General features: G+C 46.6%; 1 protein-coding gene across 5 annotated transcripts in view; it reads right to left on the reverse strand.

The window, feature by feature from the left end:
* Window positions 1-27,279, reverse strand: part of LOC144828696 (carbonic anhydrase 13-like) — a 796,251-nt gene that overhangs the window by 341,443 nt on the left and 427,529 nt on the right. For all 5 annotated transcript variants that reach the window (XM_078687082.1, XM_078687083.1, XM_078687079.1 and 2 more), the window contains exon 5: window positions 16,657-16,854. In XM_078687082.1, the coding sequence (XP_078543208.1) occupies window positions 16,657-16,854 (198 nt within the window). The remainder of the gene's footprint in view (window positions 1-16,656; window positions 16,855-27,279) is intronic.

A 27,279-nucleotide genomic window follows, 5' to 3' on the forward strand; every position in this document is an offset into this window, starting at 1 on the left:
AAAGCGAATGGTGACAGCATGTTAACATGCTGTAATGAATAAGAGTTAACAACACTTATATCTCACCCTCCCTAACACATATATTATATTATTAGCTAAGAAGGTCTCTTTGGGTTGTTTTAGGGCGGGCCCATACCTTAGTGTCCTAGCATGAAAGGAATCACATCAGCATACACCAGCTCTCTCTGCATGTGCACCGCATCAAGTGTGTTAACAATTCTCGTGCAAAGCAATATCAATCCCGCCTCAAGCCCAAGTTGGCAAAGGCTGCACTTGTGTTATGACTATGAAGGCGTGGAGATCAGACCTCATAACAATTCCATATCGTGTTGCTCCTGAAACTTCAGCACTCTCCGTGCAGACATGGTTTATTAAACAAAACTGATATCAGAGCAATAACATATTATTCTCACATACACCACGGCAAACCACTAGGTTGAAAGCTAAGTCAACAATTAAGGGTCGTGTGCAGAAGTTGCAAGAAAGGAAAAATGGCGTTTAAATCTCAAATGTACCTATGCTAACTTAACACGATATAAGGATATATAGGAGCTATACAACACCACATAAATCATCCCATCGTGAACAAAGAGACTTTTCATCAGTAAACATCACAGCCGTTCCTATACCAGATGATATAGCCTGGGACAAAACAGAAAATTACATTTTTGGCCCGTCGGAGCATTTGAAGATTCCACACTTATTCAAGATTTCATTAAGTGACTTTGGTTCATCTAGTACCTTTTCTGATGATTGGGACTTTGAGGTTGTTAATATATGATATCAGGTCTGGAAATGTCTGCAGTATTCACAAATCATGAATATTTAGAAGGTTCATGAGATTATGAACAAATGTATTGTTATAATCATTAGGGTCATCATTTCTTGCACAAATCTGCCTATCCTAGAAATGTATTAATGTATAAACAATGGGAACATTGTCCTACACCACCAAAGGGTAGCTCAAAAACTTTTGCTATGAAATTTCCATACTTCTCAGGGTTCAATGTATCCAGTACTGAATCGTTTTACTTTCAAAATGTAAACAAAACAGGAATGAAAAGTATGTTGACAAATACCAAGCAGATTTATTCTGCAGCCTTTTATGCTCAACTGTCTAAACTAGGTTTCGACTTTTGGAAAGACAACATTGAGACAAAAACTGTCTAGGGTACAAAAGATTGGCAGGTACAGGGGGTAGAAGCTATGTTTAGAGCCTGTATCATCCCTGAGCAAATAATGTTTTTGAATGACACTGTGCAACAGATGTCTTGCCTTGGGTTAGCCAAGATCAAAGACATGAACAATCCGTCCATACCTACACCTACACCTGATAGTGATAACAATTCAGAGGGGGAGGTTGACGTACATACTATTTTGCATCACAACAGAACAGATCCAGATTGGAATAAATGGTTGATCTGGCCCACAGACACAAATAACTGTCAAGATAGATTCCTGAACAAAACACAGGGTTTCACATTCAATAGGCCAGACCCAAGATATGTTCAAAGACAGCATCCTGGGATAGTAACAACATACAGTGTAGGGAAGCTCTGCCTTGCTTGGCTACAAAGATCTAAACTTAAGGATGTAAAGCAACACTTATCTTTACTTAAAGATGGCGCTGATCTTAGGGAATACATGCTAGGACCAAGGAAACCGAGTCAAAAACGTTTTATATATGCTAGTATATATGCTGCATATAATGAAATATGGAAGATTATGCAATCAGAGACTGCAGAACGAATACGAGAAATTAATTGTATTAATGTGGAGAAATCTCTCTCTGTGGTTGACAATGGGTTAATGACTCAGTCATCCAGGATATATTCATTGGACAGCATAGTGTCTTCTGCCATAGACATCATGGAACAGGACTTGGTCGCAATTACGTTTTATCATGCTATTAGGCTGGACGATGGAAAACCTTCGTTCGGGCTATGTGCCTTGGCGTTTAATCAATACTACGTCACTGTTTTCAGAATTCAATCTCACTGATAAACAGATAAAATTGGCACAAAGGGGAGCAGACTATATGGTGCTGAGCATTGAAAAACTGGAAAGATTGCCATTTACGGTAGCAGAGAAACCAGCTACTGAATGGATAATACATGGAACAATCACTCTGCCTGTTACAATTTGTCATTTTCAGTATTGCCTAAAACATATACCAGCAGGCACATATGAAAGGTTGGGTAAAGAATATATCAAGACATCCTGGAATTTACCATACACATGTTATGTTATAACATAGATGTTGGAGTGGGGGAAGTGAAGTGTTTCTTAGCGGTTCAAACTGTGAAAACACACTAAGCGGTGCTTTCCTTTGTCAGGGTATTAATTTACACGGGCCTGCGATGGTTCCTCTAACAACTTATCCTGTCACCTGCAAGGTTCACCAGCTGCAGTGATTGATCCAATTTATGGACAAAATTCAAATGGAAGTTACCTCATGTTGAACGATCACAGCTGCTGGGGCATGTTGCCAGGTATACCATATCTAGTAACTGTGTCAGCCAGGGTCACTTGCTGTATGCAAGTATTGTTTCCATAAAACCAAGACAGCCAGGGAGTCGCCACTTTGGCCTTCACTGAACATCTCTTCCATAGCAATTGATACCCTACGCAGACTGAAAGCCATTCTTTTGCAAAAAAATGTGCCACTGACCTCGGCCAAAGAAACCTATGATCTACAAGTCGCAAGGACTTCTGGCGGGATACATGCCCTTTTGAATACAAACTGCCCTATACATTTCCCAGAAATGTTAAGTCGTATCTTAAACATGTCTGATACGAGCAGTATTGTAAATGTATTTAAGACCGTATTTTCCGGACTGTTAGCACCTTTTCAAGCAGTCCTAGGAATATTTTCAAACTTTGTGCACTCTGTGTTTGGCGGATTGCCCCTCCTTTTGGGATTCGTTGCAGGGATACTATTTTTGCTCCTACTGCTGCGACATGGCAAGCCAAATCACCAGCGACACCCAGTTCTCCATGGAGACAACTCTACTGGCGATGAAGTGTCGTGAGCGCATCGTCCAAATTTGGGACTACCTCGTCTACGAGAATTAAATACTACATGGTTTCTGTCATACAGACCAATGTGGCAAGATTGCATCTTACCTGTTCTACGCTGCCTGCTATGTGGAGAAGACTGTGTGTTAGACACATGTCTCACATTCCCATCAGTCATACCAACGGATGTTGATACTTTGCTGGACCCGGTAATGAACCCATGCTCTGTGTTGTCCCCAACGGCTACCAATTCTGATGATGGCATTCATTGATATCTCACAGAGGCAAATTGCAACTGCTGAGGTACGAGAGGAAACTACAGGCGCGCAGGTACCATCCAATGCTAATACAACCAATGCTGATGGCGCTGCTTCACATCTATGTGCGGTTAATCTTCTAAACGAGGTAATCCAACTTTCACCTACAATGGTAGACAACTTTTTGTCAACAGACATAGAAGATTTCATGTTTTCTCCAAGCCCTAACACTGGCTTTTGATTTTGGCACACAGTGATCTGAGAGACTTTGAATTTGACCTTCCTTTTTTCAAACAAGGTACTAACTTTGGAACTCATTTTCCTATGAATCATGTTTTTTCTCCAAATTTGTATTTTTCATTTTTTGGCACTAGTAATCTGCTTAAAGTAGAACTATTCATAGAGAACAAGAATTCTTTGAATACTTCCAGAGACAATATATGACCTGGTACACATACAAACAGTTTTATGTAATCTGACATGAAATGGTTTCTGCACTGATGGCGCTGCTTCACATCTATGTGCGGTTAATCTTCTAAACAAGGTAATCCAACTTTCACCTACAATGGTAGACAACTTTTTGTCAACAGACATAGAAGATTTCATGTTTTCTCCAAGCCCTAACACTGGCTTTTGATTTTGGCACACAGTGTTCTGAGTGACTTTGAATTTGACCTTCCTTTTTTCAAACAAGGTACTAACTTTGGAACTCTTTTTCCTATGAATAATGTTTTTTCTCCAAATTTGTATTTTTCATTTTTTGGCACTAGTAATCTGCTTAAAGTAGAACTATTCATAGAGAACAAGAATTCTTTGAATACTTCCAGAGACAATATATGACCTTGTGCACATACAAACAGTTTTATGTAATCTGACATGAAATGGTTTCTGCACTTTTTCTTCTGTATTTATGAGCCATTTCATAAATGTATATTTTCGTGATTCATTCAGTGAGCATTTAAAAATGTCAACATGTGGTTAAAATGAATACTTGCTTTAATGTGTACAGCACCAATGCTTTAGTTTGGATACACCATTACAATGTATTTGAAACATGCTTTCAGCACTTCATGTATAGATATGATTTAGATATGTTTAACATGTTTAGAACTTAGTAATGTTGTACATAAGAAAGTGGAGTGGGTGTTGAATGTCGATTTAGATTCCGTATGCATTTCTAGATTCATGCCCTTATATAGGTACATTTCACGTTGCCCTTATAAAGGCATAAATATCCAGTCCTTATTTAGGCATAGTCCATGCTACCCAAATACAGGCATGGCTACTTCCATCCGTACATCTATGTCACAACGAGTTCTTGGAAAACCAGACTCTTAAGCCGTTAGGGACTTCCCCTTGCTTAGATATTGATTTCTCCAAGAACTCATTTATTATGCATGAACATCGATTCCTTAGGGGTTCATTCATGACGTTCATATGCCCGACTTTACGTCAATGCTGGCATTCCTAAACACCTTCAAGGTATAAATATACCTTCACTTGCTCTGGCAAAGCACGATGTGGTTCGGTGCAGTTCGACTACCTACTTGCACAACGCAGCTTGCCACAGCAAGTACCGATGGAAGCCACGTTCCCAGCTGACGCACTGACGTGGCGCTGTCATCCTCCTGCCGAGAATCCTGCTCCAGTGTTTCTGACTCCCCTTGCGGGGTGTTGGGAGATCGAGTCCAGGGAAAGAGATACCAACCTCTCTCATTCTAAGGTATGGAGCTGATTAGAACCTAGAAAAACCTTTGGCAATTCTTGGCAAAACTAAACTATAGACAAAACAGCACCTACTTCTTCCCTTCTACTAGACCTAGGTTAGGTACACTGGTGTAGGCGTATTTCAGAAGCACCAGTTGAGTGTTTTAGCCTGTGTTATTTATGTATGTATTTTTATATATGTCATGGCAACAGACAATGCTATTACAGTATTATTTTATATTACTGTTTACGCTGTACGCATTATATTTCGCATTCTGTCTAACGATTGTAGCAGTTCATATCTCTTGCATGAGAAATAAGACTGTTCAATCAACCCTTTTATTGAAACGCCGTCTCACTATTTCTATGCAACTCTGTAGAAACGAAGCATGCCTGATTGACTAAGTGAAATAGTTATCTATTGTTTCCACGACTCTGAAGATATTGTTCTGGTTCTAGGGGAAACAAAGTTGTCATGTTTATCTGGTTGTCAGAGACTAATCCATTCTTGTTTATATAAGAAAGTTTTGAGTGGCCTCTGAGTTAGCTGGCAGACACACAATTAAGTTTAATATACTCGATAGAGACATACTGACCTCAGTCCTATGTCAAATCTATAGTGTATATTATTCCATTGTGCAGAGCCTATTGGGAATATAGGAACTACACTACAAGAGCCGGTGTGTTGACTCTGCATGTCGCGACATCGAGCCTGACGGTCACGAAGCAGAAAGCCTGGCACGCGTCCCAGTCCTGTTCTCTGTACTCAAGAGACAAGCACAGGTTACACACTCTGTGTGAGTCGGTGCGCCGGTACTTCACGTGGCACCGAGGGCAGAATTTGAAGGGCATTCGTTCCATCAACTGCGAGTCGAACCGACGCAGGAAGGCCCAACGGCCTAGCAAGAACTCTCCGATCAAAAGAGGGTTTTTATAATTAAACAGGGCGCGCGAAGAATGGTATACGCGATCTGAAACAATACTGTCAAGGGTGAGTATCTTGCGCACCGAGGGAAACCGAAGGAACGGCATCGAACCAGAGCGCAACGACTAACATCTGAACCCAATGGTGGAAAAAAAACAATCTGAAGATGAACTTGATGCCCATACGCACTATTACCGAAAGGAGAAGTCACCTATCTTGTGACTGGAAAGACCTCTTCTAATAAAAACAAAGTGTAAACATCCGGACCCAACATTAGATGTCGATCTTTGCACAGCATGTGATCTATAGCTCACATGCCTCGAGCATACAGCTTCTCATGTCTCCCAATCCATTGAAGGTTCACCTGGGTTTGGTAAAAATGAAGGTGGAGGCACAATACTAGACACTGTCATAACTCAATCAAGACAGAAAAAATGAATACGAAAAATAAGTTTCAATAAATAAAGTGGTCACTGTATTATTAAAACGAAGGAAAACTGTAGGTGTGCATATCACCATAATGCGCCAGAGAAAATCTTCATCATAATGGAAAATCACATGCGCATCCTTAGAAAAGTGCCCTTTTTGTATGGTCACAACCAAACTTTTTTCTCCAGTGCTGATGGTTTTATCTCTGGAGGTGTACTGTAGTCTGCTAAGCAGGCCCCACTGCCAATGCGCTCTTCTTAAGATATGATGTATGTGAATCGGTAACCCCAATTGTCAAGGACTTTGACCCCCTTTTTAGTCTCTGGTATATGATACCAGTGTACTGAGGGCATGGGAATTACAGGGATCACCAGAGCCTACAACACCGATTTTGCCACTCTGAGTGAGCCAGGTAAACAGATGACAGTAAGCCGTCTATTGGAGCCTGCAAGAGTAGTGCCACCTGCACGAACTTGACGCTGCCCTCACCATGAGTGGCAAGACCACAGCACTATTTTTAATATATGTTATTCACCTATAAGGTAGGCATCCTGAGCCCAAGAATCCGGGTGCGTTATATTAAAGGCATGGACATATAAATGCAAGCGTATATGTTCCTATATTAGCCTCAATCCATTAAGGGCTACTATAAGTGTCAGGGGGCCATAGAATAACACAAACTGGCACCCGGGCACACACAGGTTATCAGCTCCATTATGGTCCCACTGAAAACTATCACGTTTGGTATAAAACAACTTTTCTCATCTAACCCAATCTTCTCACAAAGTCAGATTTCATGTGACATGCACCCACTTGGCTACCTTAGAGGTTGCCCACCTGGTTACCCAAATCTTTCATGTGCCCTGGCTGACTGCCTGCGGTTCCAGCTGCCAAGACAGGACCCAAGCCTTTCATGTGCCCTGGATGACTACCTGCGGATCCTGCTGCCAAGACAGGAATCTGACCTCCTACCAGGAGGTGTGAACATTCCCAGGAGTCAGAAACAAAGGCCTGCTTAGGCAGGAGTAGTCACCTCCCTCCCTGGCAGGATGGCTAGTTCATTGACAGATCAGGCGGTATGTTTCAAAGCTTCCATCACCTCTGAGATGAAACCAGGCTTCCTCCCAGAGGTGGAAAAAGTCTGGCACATTTGCAACCGAGCCAGGTGGGAAAAGAAAATAGTCAGGGGGTGCACAGCCCCAGAAGGCTAGCCACACCCTAGGGTGCATTACCTGATCTGTACAGCCAAAGAAGGGTCTTGCCATTTTTAAAAGTGGCAGAATTGAGGCATTTAGGCAGAAAAGGTACCACACTCCACAGGAAGTGGTCACATCTGGGGCATTTTATTAACCTATTGGCTACCAGCTCCAACACCCCTAACTCCCCTAAATATAGGATTTAAGGAGCTCCCCTGGAGCCAGAACCTCAAATCTAATTAGCTTGTGACCAAAGGACAAAGAAGAGACCTGAGTCAGTGACTTCAGGCCCTGGACAGGGAAAAGGCCCCAAGACTGCACCTGTGGCAGCCAACCAGCAACTACATAGCTACGACTCATCCTGGATCTGAGACCAGTTCCAAAGGAAAAAGGAACTGCTCTGCAAACCAAAGGCAACTCCAGAACTCCCTTGGACTAGAGGTACTAGTCCATTGCAGCCTGTATGCAAAACCGCACCCAGATCAAAAGAATCACTGACCATCAGTCCCACTGAGGGAATCAACCAGAAGTAAATGGTTTAGCACATTGTGAGAAATGTAGTCCTGATATCCAGCAAGTTTCAGATGGCTACCATTTTCCCCGGGATTTCAGGATGTCGAAGTGACCGAAAGCTGCTGCCAAAGTTTGCTGGTGGCCTGTCCGGCAACCACTACACTGTGCCTCAAGGGAACTCCGCAGCATCTTCAATTCAATGCCCCTGTGTCCCGTTGTTGAGATTTTGCACCCCCTTCTTCACCAGCACCATCTAAGAGGTAAAACCAGCAATCACAGCTTCTGTTGTTCAGGAACAACCAGAACTACTCTACACCAAGACCCTATGAGCCAGGTAAAAATCAACTGGCTGTCGCAGCCTGGCCCTGGGAACTGCCTCACCTTAACCCCCAGTGGTGTCCACTGAACTTGACATGCAAGTGACCGATTGTCACACATGTATTTCCCCATTGATTGTAATGTTATTGTATTGCGATGTTGAAATGCACTGATTTCTTTTTCCTTTAAAAATCCATATCTCTTGTTATACTCATCTGATTGTCTTTGTTTATGTGTCTAAATGTATATTGAAATCTGCTTTATGTTTATGAAGTGTTCTTAGATTCCTTTCAAGTTGTGTCAATTACTTATTGTCCATGTTGATACTCTGAAATGCTTCACACATGTTCCTGTAATAAAGCCTCACTGTTCTATGCCACGCTAACAGGACTGAGGCAGGGATGTATTAGTGTAAATCCAAAGGATCCATTTGGTGTATTGTGAGAATATGGCATAGCGAAGCCTAACAATATGCATATGAGAAGAAACTCTCACTTGAATATAGTGAAGTGAATCCACATCCATGCACCACACGTTTACAAATAATTATGTGTTTATAGATAAGGAAAGGTAAATATCCCAACCTATATGGCCTTCTGTCATCTGGAGTCAAAGTGTAATCGTGTGGTCACGTGATTTGTTGTTACATGCAGTGACGCAGATAATTGAAGAATAATAAGGATTCGCTTGCCAACAATTTCCAAAGTCCTCACCAAAGTAGCAGCAAGATATAGGAGCTACTGAATCCGTCGCGGGCCGTTGCAATAACAAGACGCTGTGGAGCACGTGTGGCTGCAGCTTACCAAGGACTGCACATACGTTGCATCTCGACTAACACCTAGAATATTGATATTCGAAATCTGAATACTAACTCTTCATGCAACTGGCAGGATCTATTTAACGGCCCGTGACGTCTGAATGCACCCTTATTCCTAATATTGGAAACCTCTCTACTAGTAATTTTGTTATCATTTTGGCCAGCTCCTTTATCAACTTCATTGCACTACAACAAGATTTATCATCCAGTTATATTGCCCTGACGAAGCTCCCACGGGAGCGAAACGCGTTGGCTGTCCTGTGCACTTTGAAAACACGAAAATAAAAAGAAAAATATATTTTTTGACACAATCCTGGTCTTGTGTTACTTTGTGCTTGGTGCTGCCTCCATTCTTCTTCGAAGTTTCTATCTGGAATTCCAGTGGGACCGAATCGCAGCAGGTCCTGGAGGTTGTCAGCACAGCAAGATTGACTATTTTATGGGACGTTGGGAATTTAGAGGTGCTGGCTGCCTGATCCGCTGCGGAACACATTTCTTTGGACAAAACACAAAGAATGCTCTCCTCCGATTAGATACACAAACGGAAGTAAAGTTAAAAGACTCCAATCTTGCTTCCTTATGGAACAATCCCAATCTCAAAATAAATGGCTCTCCAATCTTCTGGTCAGAGTGGTCTAATAGTGGCATTAATCTACTAAAAGTCATATACCTAGGCTCATCACCATTACCGTTCTCAGCATTACAGAATCAATTCAATTCACAAAACTTGGAGTTTTATAAACTACTGCAACTCAAAGTTCAGAGCTCTAAAAAATCACTTAAGGCGATAACTCCATCTCAACCTAACTTACTAAGCATTTTACTCAGAACCGGACATATTGTGTCAGGCATATATAAACTTTTGCTACCCAACCTAAACAAATCCCTCCCACGTAACCAAGTGAAATGGGAAGCTGAATTGAACACTAGGGATATGGTGAATGACTGGGAATTCATTAACAAATCGCCTTTCTCTAATCAGAAATCACCATCCTTAACACAAACTAAAGATATGATTATTAACAGATCATATTGGACACCCTCTAGACTTTTTAGATCAAGGCTCATTCCTAGTACCAATTGCTGGAACTGTGTGAAACACGAAGGCAATCTAGCACATGTGCTTTTCGAATGTCTAATCTTAAACACTTTCTGGAGTAAAATACTGGATTTCATCAATCATACTTTCAATATTACTCCCACACGAGAATTCTCATATATCCTCCTCGGCCCTTAGACAGTCAGCTGAAAACTGAGGGTGATCGCCACCTACTGGACCTTACTTTACCTTACTTTAGCATGCAAATTGATATTACATAACTGGAAGAACTTCAAGGTGATATCTTTTAGAATGTGGCTAGAATGGATCAGCTTCCTTAGAGGTGCTGATAATGTGACACTGCTACTTTGCCCTTGGCGCTCCCCTCATAGGTCAATATAGTATTCATTGGACACAAACTACTTAACGACAATGCACCGTAGTCAACTCCCTCAGGAGAGAGTTTCTCTCTCTTAAGACACACTCTTTCACAGCCGTACTATCTAACAACAAATATTCTACCTCGATTCCTTCAATGCCCACACAGGGCTTTTGTACTTTTTATTCCACTGTGTATGATTTATGTCTTGCTCTTAGCCATATTAAACCTAGCATATCAACCCCACTGTTTCTCTCCCATTAAGTCACTAAGACGTCCTCAATACTTGTTCATGATTACTGTGTTGTACTATTTTTACGATCAAACTCAATATGTACCTCAAAAGTTGCATAACTTACATTATGTGATTAGGATTCGTTATTCTATTGTGTATGACTTATAATGTCTTGCTCACTGCCATATTAATCCAAGTATATCAACTACTCTTTTGGTTTTCCCATTAAGTCTACAGCTTTGCCAAGATGCAAACAGTGGTTATAAAGTTGTCTTCAATACTGGCTCTTGATTACTGTGATGTATTATCATTATGAACAAACTCAATATGTATCTCAAAACTTGCATAACCTACATTATGTGATTATTTTGCATAAAATCCAAGGGCCATATTTATGAGGCCGTGCGTCACTTTTACGCCGCCGGTGCGTCACTTTTTGTGACGCACCAGCAGCATAAATAATGTGCCTTGTTGCACCATATTTACAAAGTGACACATCTAGGTAGATGCATCACTTTGTAAACCCCTGCACCACATTATACCTGCGCCAGGTATAATGTATGCAGGGGGGGGCGTTCTGACGCAAGAAAGGGTCATAGAAGTGACGCAGTGAAATCTATAAGATTTCACTGCCCCACTTCTAGGACACAAATGGACGCAGGTCATTTCACATGGGGCTTGCCCCATGTGAAAGGACACATTGCTGGAGTTGCGTCACTTTTGTGACACACTCCAGCAATGCGTCACTTTTGCGCCTACAGATACGTCAGAAATACTGACGTATCTGTAACTCCTTGCGCCATGATGCGTCATACTGTAAATATGACGCATCATTGGTGTCGCAAGGAGTGCACAGTGAAAAGTGACGCATTGCTGTTTTCACGCAGCGATGTGTTACTTTTCATAAATGAGGCCGCAAGTGTCTACATAGCATCTATGTTATCAAATCAAATCTTACACAGCGTCCTCTACTCCCCATCTTTGTATCCCTTTCCAAAGAACGCGGATGCGTTCTGTCTGTGTATATTTACTTATTTTGCAACTGTACTTCATGCATATGTACTGTGTATTCTGTGCTTCAGAAAATTCAATAAAAAAGATTTGAAGTAGAATAACTTCAGCTGTAACAGGATAGGCAGCTTAAGATCATGACTGCGTGCTAGAAAGTAGTTTTATATAATTTAAAAGGCACATTTATTATTTGATTAGAAATCAGAGTGAGAAATACCATTACCTCACTCCCAGCACTGACTCGAGGTAAACAGCAAGGCAGGTGTGAGGCAATTCGATACCAGCCCTGCCTTCTCGTGGCCGCAACGACTCTCGGAGCAAACCACAGCGCTCGGCAATGCAGAGCGGTGTGCTCTGGGTTGCAGCGTCTGCCGCGGTCCGTGGGATTGGGTCGGGTGGGTCAGGACACTGGGATTACATTTTTAAAAATAATTCTGGCATTACGAGCATCGTTCATTGCCCCTGCAGCCAGTGGCGTCACTGGGGTTGGTGTCACCCGGTGCGGGTAACTCATGGTGTCACCCCCTCACGACTTACCGCATGGACCACCTCTGTCGGAACTGTACGGCGCTAGGTATTGTCTTACTCCCTCTAGCTCCCTCTCTCTGTCTAGCTCCCTCTAGCTCCCTCTCTCTGTGTTACTCCCTCTAGCTCCCTCTGGTTCCCTCTCTCTCTGTCTTACTCCCTCTAGCTACCTCTCTCTCTGTCTTACTCCCTCTAACTCCCTCTCCCTCTGTCTTGCTCCCTCTAGCTCCGTCTCTTACTCCTTCTAGCTCCCTCTCTCTCTGTCTTACTCCCTCTAGCTCCCTCTCTCTGTGTCTTATTCCCTCTAGCTCCCTCTCTCTGTCTAGCTCCCTCTCTCTGTGTCTTGCTCCCTCTAGCTCCCTCTGTCTCCCTCTCTCTCTGTCTTACTCCCTCTAGCTCCCTCTCTCTGTCTAGCTCCCTCTAGCTCCCTCTCTCTCTGTCTTACTCCATCTAGCTCCCTCTCTCTGTCTAGCTCCCTCTAGCTTCCTCTCTCTCTGTCTTACTCCATCTATCTCCCTCTCTCTCTGTCTAGCTCCCTCTCTCTCTCTGTCTTACTCCCTCTAGCTCCCTCTGTCTCCCTCTCTCTCTGTCTTACTCCCTCTATCTCCCTCTCTCTCTGTCTTACTCCCTCTAGCACCCTCTCTTTCTGTCTTGCTCTCTCTAGCTCCCTCTCTCTTATTCCCTCTAGCTCCCTCTCTCTCTGTCTTGCTCCCTCTAGCTCCCTCTCTGTCTATCTTACTCCCTCTAGCTACCTCTCTCTGTCTAGCTCCCTCTCTCTCTGTCTTACTCCCTCTAGCTCCCTCTCTCTGTCTAGCTCCCTCTCTCTGTGTCTTACTCCCTCTAGCTCCCTCTGTCTAGATCTGTCTAGCTCCCTCTAGCTCCCTCTCTCTCTGTCTTACTCCCTCTAGCTCCATCTCTCTCTGTCTAGCTCCCTCTCTCTCTCTGTTTTACTCCCTCTAGCTCCCTCTGTCTCCCTCTCTCTCTGTCTTACTCCCTCTAGCACCCTCTCTCTCTGTCTTACTCCCTCTAGCTCCCTCTCTCTCTGTCTTACTCCCTCTAGCTCCCTCTCTCTCTCTTACTCCCTCTAGCTCCCGCTCTCTATCTTACTCCCTCTTGCTCCCTCTCTCTGTCTAGCTCCCTCTCTCGCTGTCTTACTCCCTCTAGCTCCCTCTGTCTCCCTCTCTCTCTGTCTTACTCTCTCTAGCTCCCTCTCTCTCTCTCACTCCCTCTAGCTCCCTCTCTCTTGCTCCCTCTAGCTCCCTCTGTCTTCCTCTCTCTCTGTCTTACTCCCTCTAGCTCCCTATCTCTCTGTGTTACTGCCTCTAGCTCCCTCTCTCTCTTTCGTACTCCCTCTAGCTCCCTCTCTCTGTCTTCCTCCCTCTAGCTCCCTCTCTCTCTTACTCCCTCTAGCTCCCTCTCTCTCTGTCTTTCTCCCGCTAGCTCCCTCTCTCTCTATCTTACTCCCTCTAGCTCCCTCTCTCTGTCTAGCTCCCTCTCTCTCTGTCTTGCTCCCTCTAGCTCCCTCTGCCTCACTCTCTCTCTGTCTTACACCCTCTAGCTCCCTCTCTCTGTCTAGCTCCCTCAAGCTCCCTCTTTCTGTCTAGCTCCCTCTAGCTCCCTCTCTGTCTTACTCCCTCTAGCTCCCCCTCTCTCTGTCTAGCTCCCTCTCTCTCTCTGGCTTACTCCCTCTAGTTCCCTCTGTCTCCCTCTCTCTCTGTCTTACTCCCTCTAGCTCCCTCTCTCTCGGTCTTACTCCCTCTAGCTCCCTCTCTTTCTGTCTTGCTCCCTCTAGCTCCCTCTAGCTCCCTCTCTCTTATTCCCTCTAGCTCCCTCTCTCTCTGCCTTGCTCCCTCTAGCTCCCGCTCTCTCTATCTTACTCCCTCTAGCTCCCTCTCTCTGTCTAGCTCCCTCTCTCTCCTTCTTACTCCCTCTAGCTCCCTCTCTCTGTCTAGCTCCCTCTAGCTCCCTCTCTCTGTCTAGCTCCCTCTAGCTCCCTCTCTCTCTGTCTTACTCCCTCTAGCTCCCTCTCTCTTGCTCCCTCTAGCTCCCTCTGTCTCCCTCTCTCTCTCTCTTACTCCCTCTAGCTCCCTATCTCTCTGTCTTACTCCCTCTAGCTCCCTCTCTCTCTGTCTTACTCCCTCTAGCTCCCTCTCTCTCTGTCTTGCTCCCTCTAGCTCCCTCTCTCTTATTCCCTCTAGCTCCGTCTCTCTCTGTCCTGCTCCCTCTAGCTCCCTCTCTCGCTCCCTCTAGCTCCCTCTCTCGCTATCTTACTCCCTCTAGCCCCCTCTCTCTGTCTAGCTCCCTCTCTCTCGGTCTTACTTCCTCTAGCTACCTCTCTCGCTGTCTTACTCCCTCTAGCTCCCTCTCTCTCTGTCTTGCTCCCTCTAGCTCCCTCTCTCTCTATCTTACTCCCTCTAGCTCTCTGTCTAGCTCCCTCTCTCTCTGTCTTACTTCCTCTAGCTACCTCTGTCTCCCTCTGTTTGTCTTGCTCCCTCTCTCTCTGTCTTTCTCACTCTAGCTCTATCTGTGTTTCTCACTCCTGCAAGACGCTGGCGAGTGTGAACAGCATGAGGAACAAGCTTGCACAGGGAGCGACAGTAAAGGTCAAGTGAGAGCAGAGGCGAGGCTGCAGTGCAGATTGGTGTCACCCCATGGGTTGGTGTCACCCGGTGCAGTCCGCACCCCCCGCACCCCCCTAGTGACGCCACTGCCTGCAGCTTCCCTCAACTTACTTCCCAGGAATTGCAGACACCCCGCTAACGTCACATCAGGTGGGAGCAGGATGTAACGTACCGCACCGCTGCACTGTTTCCGGAATAGAATGACTGTTACATTGTAGCAGCAGCTCCCAAACCTTCTGGTTTGAGAGCCAGGGCGCACTGCCACTACAGCTTTATTTCATTCCAATGCTGCATGATTAGCAGTGCTAGTATTGGGCTTGATGGCCTAGGAGGCACTGTGTCAATTATGCGTGACTTTGCATTTCAGTGCGGTGATGCGGACCACCACACTGAAATGCGCTAGTCTGATGCCTGATGCGTGGTACTTGGCAGGTCTGTACTAGTTGTCTGTGACTTGCCGCGCTATGTGCAAGAAGTTTGTGAGTGAAGGTCGGGGGTGTGACTTTGTGAATGCGTGGACCCTTTGGCGGAGGAAACCGGCAAGCTGAGCATATATTTGGAACTTTAATATTATCCACAATTCAGTGAATGCCCTTCACTAACTCCAGGACTAGGCACACACTTACTTGATTAAAATGATTCAATTACAGCGATGGGATGCGGGCGGCCAGCTTGAGAGCAGCTGCAGTTTCAAAGCCGGACCAGCCACCATACTCGCCGCCCTGGTGGCTGGCTACCACACTGCATCGAGTTTTGTCGGGCCGGCTCAGCTGCAGGTGTAGGGGTCCCGGTGATCTCTGGGACCGTGAACAAACCACTCTGGCCACCACAGTGAGTCCAGGTGTTGTGACTCTCAGTCGCCGGCGCCCGGGCGCCCGTGGTGGGCCAGGCTAGGTTGGGGTCAGTCTCTCGCAAAACACACTAGGCCACAGTATTCATTGCCATGCTCAGCATTGCAGCCACTTCTGAATTCATTATTGAATTCAACTGAGTGCTGCCCACTTGCACCACAGGAGGTAGCCTCAATCTCATGACTCGAGTCACCCTATAACTATCAGTCTGTGAACTCATGACTCCTAACCTCACTCAGTGTCTCTCGATAGTTCAAATTGGCAAGCACTCACTGATTTGAACAATGATGTGAACTTATGCCACGCGGTGATTCAATCCAGTACTCGTTAAATTGCAGCAAGCTGGAGGCAGCTCAGAGAGCGCAGCCCCCAAGAAGTCTCCCAAGCTGCAGGCACTGCTTGTGCCACTAGTGTTATTATACCAGCCAGCAGCGCTCGGGTCGCAGCGCTTGACAGGCACAGGCGCTTATAATGCATGACTTCGCATTTCAGTGCGGTGATGCAGATGACCACACTGAAATACGTTAGTCTAACGCATGATGTGTGGTACTTGGCAGGGCTGCTTCCATTCTTTTTATCAGCCACGCTCCCACCAATTCAAGAGAAAACAATGCAAGGTCATAATTCAAATAACAATGTGTTACAGGTTTCTTTCATAAGCAATATCGCTCCCCACAACTCAATGTTTGGATACCACTTTATACTCTGAAATGCTATGCAACAATGATAAAAAGACAAGAACAGAAGAAATGAAAATATAAACATTTTGGAGAAAATATTGGAAAGGAGACAAAGAAGATGCATATGCTGCAAACCTGATAGGGGTTTTGAGTCATCATACTCGACATTAACAGAGTGCCCGGAATTCAGGATGAGTTGAGCTGATGAAGGGTCGTAGACTGGGTTCAGTGGTCTAAGATGAACGTCGTATTTCACATATCTGGTTTGGATATCGATTGGGGATTGCCGATTTCCATTAGCAAGTGGGAAAAACTTCTGCCATTCTTCAGGACCTACATTTCCGAGAGAATGAATGAGTACATAATCATAATAATCTATTTAAGTAACACATTACTTAATTAAAAATAAAAGTTTTTCACATTTTCCATAGATTCTGCCAAGAATACTCCTCTGGGGTTAAAAAAAATATAGCTGTTTGACTTCAATAACGCTTCTTCGTCATCAACTCTATCTGTTAAGAGGCGTTAATGTAAATTAGGTTCAGGCATATATTATTATTTTCGGAATAATTCTTAAAATGCTGCATTCATTTTCTAATGAGCTCAAAGATTTTAAGTGATTAATTTCCCCAAAACAGTGCATATCTGGCTGCTTGACCAACAAATTAATAGATACATTCATCAGCTGTCATTTGGACAGATTTCAAATTTTCTCAGCCCATATAATGAAGAATTTCGCTGGCTCAGGGCACAGACATGTGCTGTGTTTTTTTGGGCGTTAATGCATGAACTTTAGACGGAGCAAGTCGGAAAAGAGAGAGGCAATCCCTGCTCACTGTTTCTGACTAGAGCTATCTGCATTTTATGCATTTATTTAGAGAAATTCTAATTTATATGTGTTAGACCTGGCATCATTGACGTGGGTCTCCCTTCCATTTTTGCTGTTGCCTCATGTATTTTTGCTGGTGTTAGATGTTTTGGGCATTGTGCCGCTGCTGTCCAGTGTCACAGTGCAAGTGCTCCCTACTGTAAATTGATGTATTGATTAGTGGTTCCATGATTGGATGTTTGGTTTACTTGTCAGACCCTAGTACAGTGCACTGAGTGTGCCCAGGGCGTGTAAATCCAAATGCTGCTTGTGGGCTTGCAGCACTGGTTGTGCCACCCACAGAAGCGGCCTTGTAAAATGTGTCTAAGGTCTGCCATTGCAGAGCCTGCATGCAGTCTGGTACTGTCATGCTGACTGAGCAAGTGCACCCACTTGCCAGTCCCTAAACCTCCCCTTTTCTTCATATTAGTCATCCCTATAGGCTTGCAGCACTGGTTGTGCCACCCACAGAAGCGGCCTTGTAAAATGTGTCTAAGGTCTGTCATTGCAGAGCCTGCGTGCAGTCTGGTACTGTCATGCTGACTGAGCAATTGCACCCACTTGCCAGTCCCTAAACCTCCCCTTTTCTTCATATTAGTCATCCCTATGGTAGGCCCAAGGGCAGGGTGCATTGTAAGTATAAGGTAGGACAAGCCCTGATGTGTGTGGCATGTCCTAATAGTGAATTACAGCCATTTCCGTTGTTCACTATTGCAAGGCTACCTGTTCTCCATAGGCCAGAATGGGCTGTTAGAATTATTACATTTTATAATCCTAGCAGACTCAGAGAACATGGTAGAAATTCGAGTTTAGTATGCCTGGACTCAGAATAATAAAATACATATTTTAGTGAAGTTTATTTTAATATTCTGTGTTTGCAAATACCACTTTTAGAAAGTAGGTATTTGCTTTCCTACCCTTTCAAGCCTGCCTCTGCTAGGTTGTGTATTCCTTTGTCTGGGTTTGTGAGTGACAGGGCTGGGGGATTCCAGGAGACAGGCTGGGGCAGCCCAGTGGTAAATAGAGAGATCTGCATCTAGATGGGAGGGAGGAGTTGCACCTTGGACCTGAATAGGGCTGGGCCTTCCCTCTACAATGCCGGCTCCACCCCCTGTGGTGTGTCTGATGTCTCTGCCCTGCACACTGAAAGAAGAGAAGGAAGACTGTCAACAAAGTGCTCCAGGACTGTACTTGCCTTCCACATTGCTGGCTCCACCTCCTGTGGGGCGTCTGATGTTTCTGCCCTGCACTGTGAAAGGAAGGGAGAAGTCTGGTAAACAGAGTGCTTCAGAACTGGTTTGGACTAGGCACAGGCCCCTCTCCCTTCAGAGAACAAAGGATTTTGGGGTATAAATATTGGGACCCTGATCCCATGAAATTAGATCACTTCTGGACTTACAAGCTGAAACCTCTGCTGAGGAGAGGAACCTGAAGAAACTGAGGAGAGACTATTCCCAGGCTGAAGTGCTGCTTGGGGGATTGGCCTGCAGTGGTTGCCTGACTGCCAAAGAGATGAGAAAGGATTTTGTGGACTTTACTTTCAACTTGTGCAAAGATCTCCAGGGGCTTGGTAGAGAGCTTGCCCCCTGATTGAATTCCCAGGACCAGTGGACTTCACCAGCCTTTGTGAATTGCTGCTGGAAACGCTGTTTCAGTGGCTACCGAGGCAGGGAGCTGTGATCGACTCTCACGACCGGCCCGGTGTCCTGTAGGCACCGCATCAAGCAACGTCCACCTCGAACAATGCAAGCTCTGCGCTCACCGACTCCGTCCTGACGCCGTCACCGAGCCGTAGCCTGCCCCGCGACAGAAAGGACACCGCGACGTGCAATGCCTCACTACACCTACTCGTAGTGGTCTGACCGACACGGTCACTGCTGCTGACTTCGAGTCCTGTGATCGCACCGGAGTTGGGCACCGCCTCGCACGCTTTGCGACGCACCGCCCGACTCGCACTGCTGTCCGGACTGATCGATGCCAGCTCCCGAACTCCGGCTCGGTCGCCGCACCGCATGCTGGAAGCACCGCAACGAAGCACCGTCTTGCCCTGCAACGCAAGCCTTGGATCCACCGACTCTGTCAACAGGCCGCTGCCTGCACCGCATCGAGGGACAACGCGTCCTGCAACGCTTCCTTTCTGCACCACGACGAACACCGGAACCGACTCGCACATCCGTGCCGGCCGCCTCAAGGAAAAGGTACTGTGACTGAGTCTGTCGAAATCTGAGTGGGCCCAGACCACCGCGTTCCGCTGGATTTGTTAGACTCTGTGTTCTTTCAGCAACGCTGTAGCCGGACAAGGCTACCGACTCGCACAGAACTTTTATTTAGGCCTTTTTAACCAGAACTCTTGAAATCTAAATAGTACTGTGGATTCTTTTTGTCGTTTATTGGTCTTGTGGTAACTCTATATAAAGCATACTTATTTTTTATATACAACCTTGTGTGGTGTCCATTTTTAGTGTTGTTACTGGGTTACTGTATGTGGTCACAAATGCTTAACTTACAACGCCTCTGAAATAAGCCTTGACTGCTCGTGCCACGCTACCTAGAGGGTAAGCAGGGGTTATTTTAGGAGTGTAACCCCCTTGTCCTGACTAGAGGAGAGGGTCCCTGCTTGTCACAAGTACCTACCTATGCCAACCAGAGACCCCCAATTCTAACATTGGTAGTCAGCGGAAGGGATTCCGAATTTGCATTTGTGACTCATGTACAGTGATTGGTGAACACTACTTAGTGAGTGCAGACCATAATGCAGCCACGTACTTCTGATACTTAATTTGGCCAGAGATCTCCATTTTCTTTGAAAAGTCATGCCTGGTTCAGGCATAATGGAAAAGGCAGCATCCATTGCATCTGTTGGCTGTGATTGGAAGGAAGAGAAACTAGAAAGCTACACCAACAACCAGCTCAAGAGCTTCTGCAAAAAGTTTAAAATTTCCAAGTCCGGAATCTCCAAAAAGGAGCAATACCACAAGGCGGTGAGGGCGTAGGTGGAAGCAAGGAATGCCCCTGGAGATTTAGTGGATTATGAGGATGCAGAGCAGCAGCTTGGTGGGCCACTGGGTCCTGAAAAGAGGGGTGCACCCTCCCCAGTGGGTAGCAGTGTTTCTGCATGAGGTCTGTCCCCAAAGAGTTGGCAGACAGGAAAGAAAACAGAATGCATGAAATGGAGATGGCCAAGCTCAAATTGGATGGGCAACTGGAGCTAGAAAGCAAGAAGATGGCTCTAGAGGAAAATAGATTGCAAATGGAGCATAACAAAGTTTTGATGGAGTTGGATCTGAAAGCCAGGAGCCTAGAGATTACTCCCTCTGGAAGCAGCACGCCATCAGCACATGGGGAAGGTAGAGTGTACATCCACAAAGATGTGGTAAAGGAGTTTTTTTTAAGAATGATGATATTGGACAGTGGTTCAGAGCTTATGAGGTAGCCATGTCTTCCCACCGGCTCCCTGAGAGAGATTGGGGAGCGGGGTTGTGGGGAAGGTTCCTTAGTGAGGGGCGGGACACACTGTTGGACTTGCCTTCTGAAGTCCATAACTCCTATAGCCACATGAAAGTGGCACTCATGACTAGGTATGGGTTGACCCCTGAACTCTATAGGCAGAGGTTCAGGAAGTGCAAGAAGATAGAGAACAGTACCTGGGTAGAATATGTTACTTTCTTTTGCAGAGCATTGGTTGGTTGGGTAAAGGGCAGCAAAGTTAATGATTTTCAAGGTCTCTTGGATTTGATTGCATGGGAGCACTTGTCTGATAATTGTTTTCCAGAGCTGCGCCAGCACCTGATTGATAGCAAGCTGACTAACCCTAGGAAGCTTGCTGAGAAGGCCGACCGCTGGGTCAGTACCAGGGTATACAAGGGTCACATGGGAGACTCAGCTAAGGGTAGGCATGGTCCTCAGCAGAAGAGTGGGGGGGGACAAGGGTAAACAGGGGGAGTTCCGCAGAGGGCCCCAAAATAATTCCCAAGGGTACCAAGGGAAAGGTTTCCAGCCTCCCCCTGAGAGAAAGCCAGTGGTCCCGACAGGTAATTCTGTTCTACAGGGACCCCTGTGTTTGTTACAAATGTGGGGACCCGGGTGACAAGGCGAGTGATCCCAGGTGCCGCCTATTTGTAAAAGCAGCACCCATTGGTGATCCGCCCCGGTAGATGGCAAGTGTAGCCTATGGGGAGGAGATTGGTGTCCAAGGTGGGTGGGGTCCCGCAGAGATGTCACTTATCTCTTTAGGAGACTGTGAGGTTGTCAAAGAAAACCAACTGCCCAGGAACACTAAGAAATATGGGCAGTGGGTGACCATCAATAACCGTAAGGTAGAGGCTCTTAGAGACACAGGAGCCAGTGAGACAGCTGTCAAGTATCACCTGGTGTCTCAAGAGCAGATTGTCCCTCATGCATTCTGCCGAGTTGTTAACGCCGACAACACAGAGAGCCATTGTCCCATGGCTCAGGTTCCCTTTGAGATGGGGGGGTCTGTGGTACTCTTCAGGTAGCTGTGAGGCCCCCGCCATGCCTGTTGATTGTTTGTTGAGGAACGATTTGGAGAGCTCACCTTGGGAAAAGGTGGAGAAGAGTACTCACCTGAAGATGGTGGATCTGCCTGACTGGGCGTGCGTGACCACCCGGTCAATGGCAGCCAGTAGGGGTGCTCAAGAGGACCTAGAGCCTGAGAGGGAGGCCCAGGAACCTGCCTTAGAGAGATGTGCAGGAGGCGCAGGAAACCGGCTCACGAAGTTCCCACAGCCCAGGAGGAGGTAGACCCTGAGGGGGAAGCCCTGGAGCCTAGCGGGGAACAGGTAGCTGAACTGGGGACCTGCCTGAGCTGACCCATTGGCAGCAAGACGGATGCCCCTCCAGGGAAGAATTCTGCAGAGAGAATGCCCTTCGCTTGAGGGCTTGCGGCAACAGGCTGCAAGCCAGGCAGCAGGTGATCAGTCTGGGTCACATTGGATCTACTGGGAGAATGGTCTCCTGTATAGTGAGCCTAAGGTTGCTGAGCCAGGGTCAGCCCTTGAGCTGGTTGTACCCCAGAGCTTCAGAGCCTTCCTACTGGGGCTGGCTCATGATGTTGACAAAAAGAGAGAGGGGACTAAGGGGGGCTTTTTAAAGAGGTCCAGACTCCCTGCCCACCTTAGTCATGTCCTGCAAAAAGAGATTGTAGCAGTTCCTCTATGTTTGGTGTCACATACCAACTAATTAGTGGTGGTGAGGAAGGAGAAGAGTAGAGGAGGTAGAGGCATGGGGGATCCCGCTAGGGCGGAACTAGGGTCCTCACACACCCAGCAAGCTAGGTGTCATGCTTCATCATATGGACCTGCTCCTCGTTGAGCTGGCGCTGCAATGCTCAACGGGCACCCGCGAAGGGGATCTTTGTCGGAGATCTTTTGTTCCTTTGCCGTATGATGAAGTGCGGGTATGTGGCCCTTGTGTGTGTAGATAAAAGATGTACTGGTGAAGTGAGTGAGTTGTTATAAAAAAGGTTGGATATTTCAAATAAATACGTTTATTCTGGTTGATAATCCACCTTAATAAAAATGATATATATTAGAGTGGCAATAGCCCAGGTGAGGGGTATTTATTAAATCTTGTACTCTACTCTATGGGTCGACATGTTTCTTGCCCTGTCGGTCTGTAAGTACCGTGGCAATTCTTCAGGACCTATATATGTGCAATGTGTGAATGAAGCATGGTGTTTAGTATCTACACTAAATGGTGTTTCTAAATAGTTGCTATCATTAATGGTTGACTACATGTCCAAGTTTACGTAGTCAAGAATTGGAGGACCTGGGGAAATAAAACAGTGTGGAGAGAAGGGAGAACATATTTATTAACACTGTGTAATCTCAAAGTCGCCTCCAACTTGTACACACTGGCATTCCAACTGGTCCAAACCTCCTATTTATTGTGTATAATCAGTGCCAGAGTAGTTTAAAATGTGTGCATTAAAAATATGTCTCTATTACAGATAAGCATACTTTCTCACTATAGTCTCGCTCATGCCTGTTCCAACTCATGGTGTCAAAGCAAAACTTGTTGTGCCTGTCGATAGAGTATTTCTCACTCGTAGCTATCTTGAAACCAAATGCAAGTGCCCATACTGTTAACGCAGTGTCCGGAGTATCCAGACTCACCTCACTCAATGATGCGAGGTGCTCCAACATGGGCTGGCGGTTCGCCGGGGCACCTCGTTAGTAGGAGCCCTATTTGTCACGAAACGGGGAATTGGAGAGCATTACGTTACATTGCCAGAGCCTGGTCTGATTAGGTTGCCCCAGTAGTTGACAATGTATGAGACGCTGTCTCCCTCGCCAGGGGAACGGGGAGCGCCGCGGACCTGTCGCGGGCAGGGAAACCAGTCTAAGGCGCCACTGGTGGCGCTGTCAGTCCGTTCCCCGCCGGTACGGGCCGCCGTTATCTCCCGTCTGGTCAAGGATTCAGTTCCCCCACATGTGCTACAAAGGGGAGAAGGGGAGCGTCGCTCCTCAGAGCACTGCCCACTTACTTTGGCCGTATGAGTCCACGTTGGTGACCTACCCTCGCCGCCAGTCACACACACCGACTCGGAAGTCCGTGACGGCAACCACGCCCACACCCAGCCGCTAGACAGTACTTTTACCATCCCTGGAGATGCCAGGGTTACCAGCGGCTGTGGGACTGGCGGCGAGGGTAGGTCACCAATGTGGACTCATATGGCACAAGTAAGTGGGCAGTGCTTCGAGGAGCGATGCTCCCCTTCTCCCCTTTGTAGCACATTTGGGGGAGCTGAATCCTTGACCAGACGGGAGATAACAGCGGCCCGTACCGACAGGGAACGGCCTGACAGCGCCACCAGTGGCGCCTTAGACTCGTTTCCCTGCCCGCGACGGGTCCACGGCGCTCCCCGTTCCCCTGGCGAGGGAGACAGCGTCTCATACATTGTCAACTACTGGGGCAACCTAATCAGACCAGGCTCTGGCAATGTAACGTAATGCTCTCCAATTCCCCGTTTGGTTTCAAGATAGCTACGAGTGAGAAATACTCTATCTACAGGCACGACAAGTTTTGCTTTGACACCATGAGTTGGAACAGGCATGAGCGAGACTTGAGTGAGAAAGTATGCTTATCTGTAATAGAGACATATTTTTAATGCACAAATTTTAAACTACTCTGGCACTGATTATACACAATAAATAGGAGGTTTGGACTAGTTGGAATGCCAGTGTGTACAAGTTGGAGGCGACTTTGAGATTACACAGTGTTAATAAGTATGTTCTCCCTTCTCTCCACACTGTTTTATTTCCCAGGTCCTCCAATTCTTGAATACGTAAACTTGGACATGTAGTCAACCATTAATGGTAGCAATTATTTAGAAGCACCATTTAGTGTAGATACCAAACACCACGCTTCATTCACACATTGCACATATATAGGTCATGAAGAATTTCAACGGTACTTACAGACCAACAGGACAAGAAACATGTCAACCCATAGAATAGAGCACAAGATTTAATAAATACCCCTCACCTGGGCTGTTGCCACTCTAATATATATCATTTTTATTAAGGTGGATTACCAACCAGAATAAACACATTTATTTGGAATTTCCAACCTTTTTTATAACAACGCACTCACTGCACCACTACATCTTTTATCTACGCACACAAGGGCCACATACCTGCACTTCATCATACGGCAAAGGAACAAAAGATCTCCGACAAAGAGCCCGTTCGCGGGTGCCTGTTGAGCATTGCAGCGCCGGCTTATTGAGGGGCAGGTCCATATGATGAAGCATGACACCTAGCTTGCTGGGTGTGTAAGGACCCTAGTTCTGCCCTAGCGGGATCCCCCATTCCTCTACCTCCTCTACCCTTCTCCTTCCTCACCACCACTAATTAGTTGGTAGGTGACACCAAACATAGAGGAACTGCTCCAATCTCTTTTTGCAGGGCTGGCTCATGATGTGCCATTGGCAGGACATTGGGGGCAGGACAAGACCTTTGAGAGGCTTGTCACCCACTTTCATTGGTCCCAAATGCGCAAGAGTTCAGACAATCATTGCAGGACCTGTCAGACTTGCCAGGCAAGTGGAAAGAGTGGGAGGAAGCAGAAGGCTCCTCTCCAGCCATTCCCTGTGGTCAGTACCACTTTGAACGGGTGGGGATTGACATTGTGGGGCCACTGGACCCCAAGACAGCCATGGGTAACAGGTTCATCCTGGTCTTGGTGGACCATGCTACCTGGTACCCGGAAGCCATACCTCTGAGGACAGTGACGGCCCCATGGTGGGACGAGCACTGATGGGAATTTTCTCACGAGTAGGATTCCCTCAAGAGGTTGTGTCTGACCGGGGCACCAACTTCACTTCCAAGTATATGAAGTCCCTGTGGCAGGAGTGTGGGGTGACTTACAAGTTCACCACTCCTTACCACCCCCAAGGAAATGGGTTGGTTGAAAGGTTCAACCGAACCATGAAGGGCATGGTTATGGGTCTTGAGGAACCCATGAGGCGTAAGATGGGCGTCCTCTTACCATGCCTGTTGTTTGCATACCGGGAGGACCCACAGAAATCTCTAGGGTTCAGTCCCTTTGAGCATCTCTATGGGCACCCGGCCAGAGGACCTCTGAGTCTGGTCAAGGAAGGCTGGGAGCAATCTCCCAGGAAACCTCCCCAGGATGTATATAGCTACATGATGGCCTTCAGGAACCAGACTAGGCGTTTCAGGCAACTCGCTGAGGCGACACTGGAAGCCAGTCAGGAAGAGATGAAGCGGTGGTACGACCAGAATGCCACTCTGGTAGAGCTTCAACCTGGTCAGAAAGTGTGAGTCATGGCCCTGTGGAGCCCTGTGGAGCCCTGTGCGCTCCAAGATAAGTGGACCAGACCATTTGAGGTTGTGGAGCGCAAGAGTCCAGTTACCTACTTGGTGGACTTGCGGTCTCCCAGGAACCCCATGAGGGTCCTGCATGTCAACCGCCTTAAGCCCCACTTAGAGAGGTCTGAAGTGGGCATGCTCTTGGCGACAGATGCTGGAATGGAAGAGGAGACTGGGCCTCTTCCTGACCTCCTGGCAGCCACAGAGGAAGATGGGTCAGTGGATGGTGTTAACCTCTCTTCCACCCTGACCCCTGAGCAACAGAATGACTGCCGCCAGTTGCTGGGACAGTTTTCTGATCTGTTCTCCCTGGTTCCTAGTATCACAGATTGGTGCGTCCATGATGTGGATACAGGAGACAGCTTACCTGTGAAGCACAAGTCTTACAAGGTAGCTGACATAGTAAGGGCTTGCATCAAGGAGGAGGTCTCAAAGATGCTTGCACTAGGGGTGATTGAGTCCTCCAGCAGTCCTTGGGCCAACCCAGTGGTCTTGGTCCCGAAGGCTGCGGCGCCCGGTGCCACACCCGAACTCCGGTTCTGTGTGGACTACCGAGGGCTCAATTCAGTCACGAAGACTGACGCACACCCCATCCCCAGAGCTGACAAGCTCATTGATCGGTTAGGGGCTGCACGTTTGACTTGACGTCCGGATATTGGCAGATCGCCTTGACTGATGGGGCAAAGGAGAGGTCAGCATTCTCCACACCAGATGGGCATTTCCAGTTCCGTGTTATGGCCTTTGGGATGAAGAATGCCCCTACCAACTTTCAGAGGTTGCTCAACCAGGTGTTGATTGGACTGGATGAGTTCAGTGCCGCCTACCTGGATGACATTGCAGTGTTCAGTGTCACTTGGGAGGAACATCCGCGCCACCTCTGGGAAGTGTTGTTGGCACTGCGGAAGGCAGGCCTCACGATCAAGGGGAGTAAATGCCAGATCGGGCAGGGTTCGGTGTTGTACTTGGGACACCAAGTTGGGAGCGGCCAGGTGGCGCCCCTACAACCCAAGATTGAAACCATCCTGGCTTGGGAAC

Source organism: Lissotriton helveticus, chromosome 4_1 (assembly GCF_964261635.1).
Source record: "Lissotriton helveticus chromosome 4_1, aLisHel1.1, whole genome shotgun sequence".
Lineage (NCBI taxonomy): Eukaryota > Metazoa > Chordata > Amphibia > Caudata > Salamandridae > Lissotriton > Lissotriton helveticus.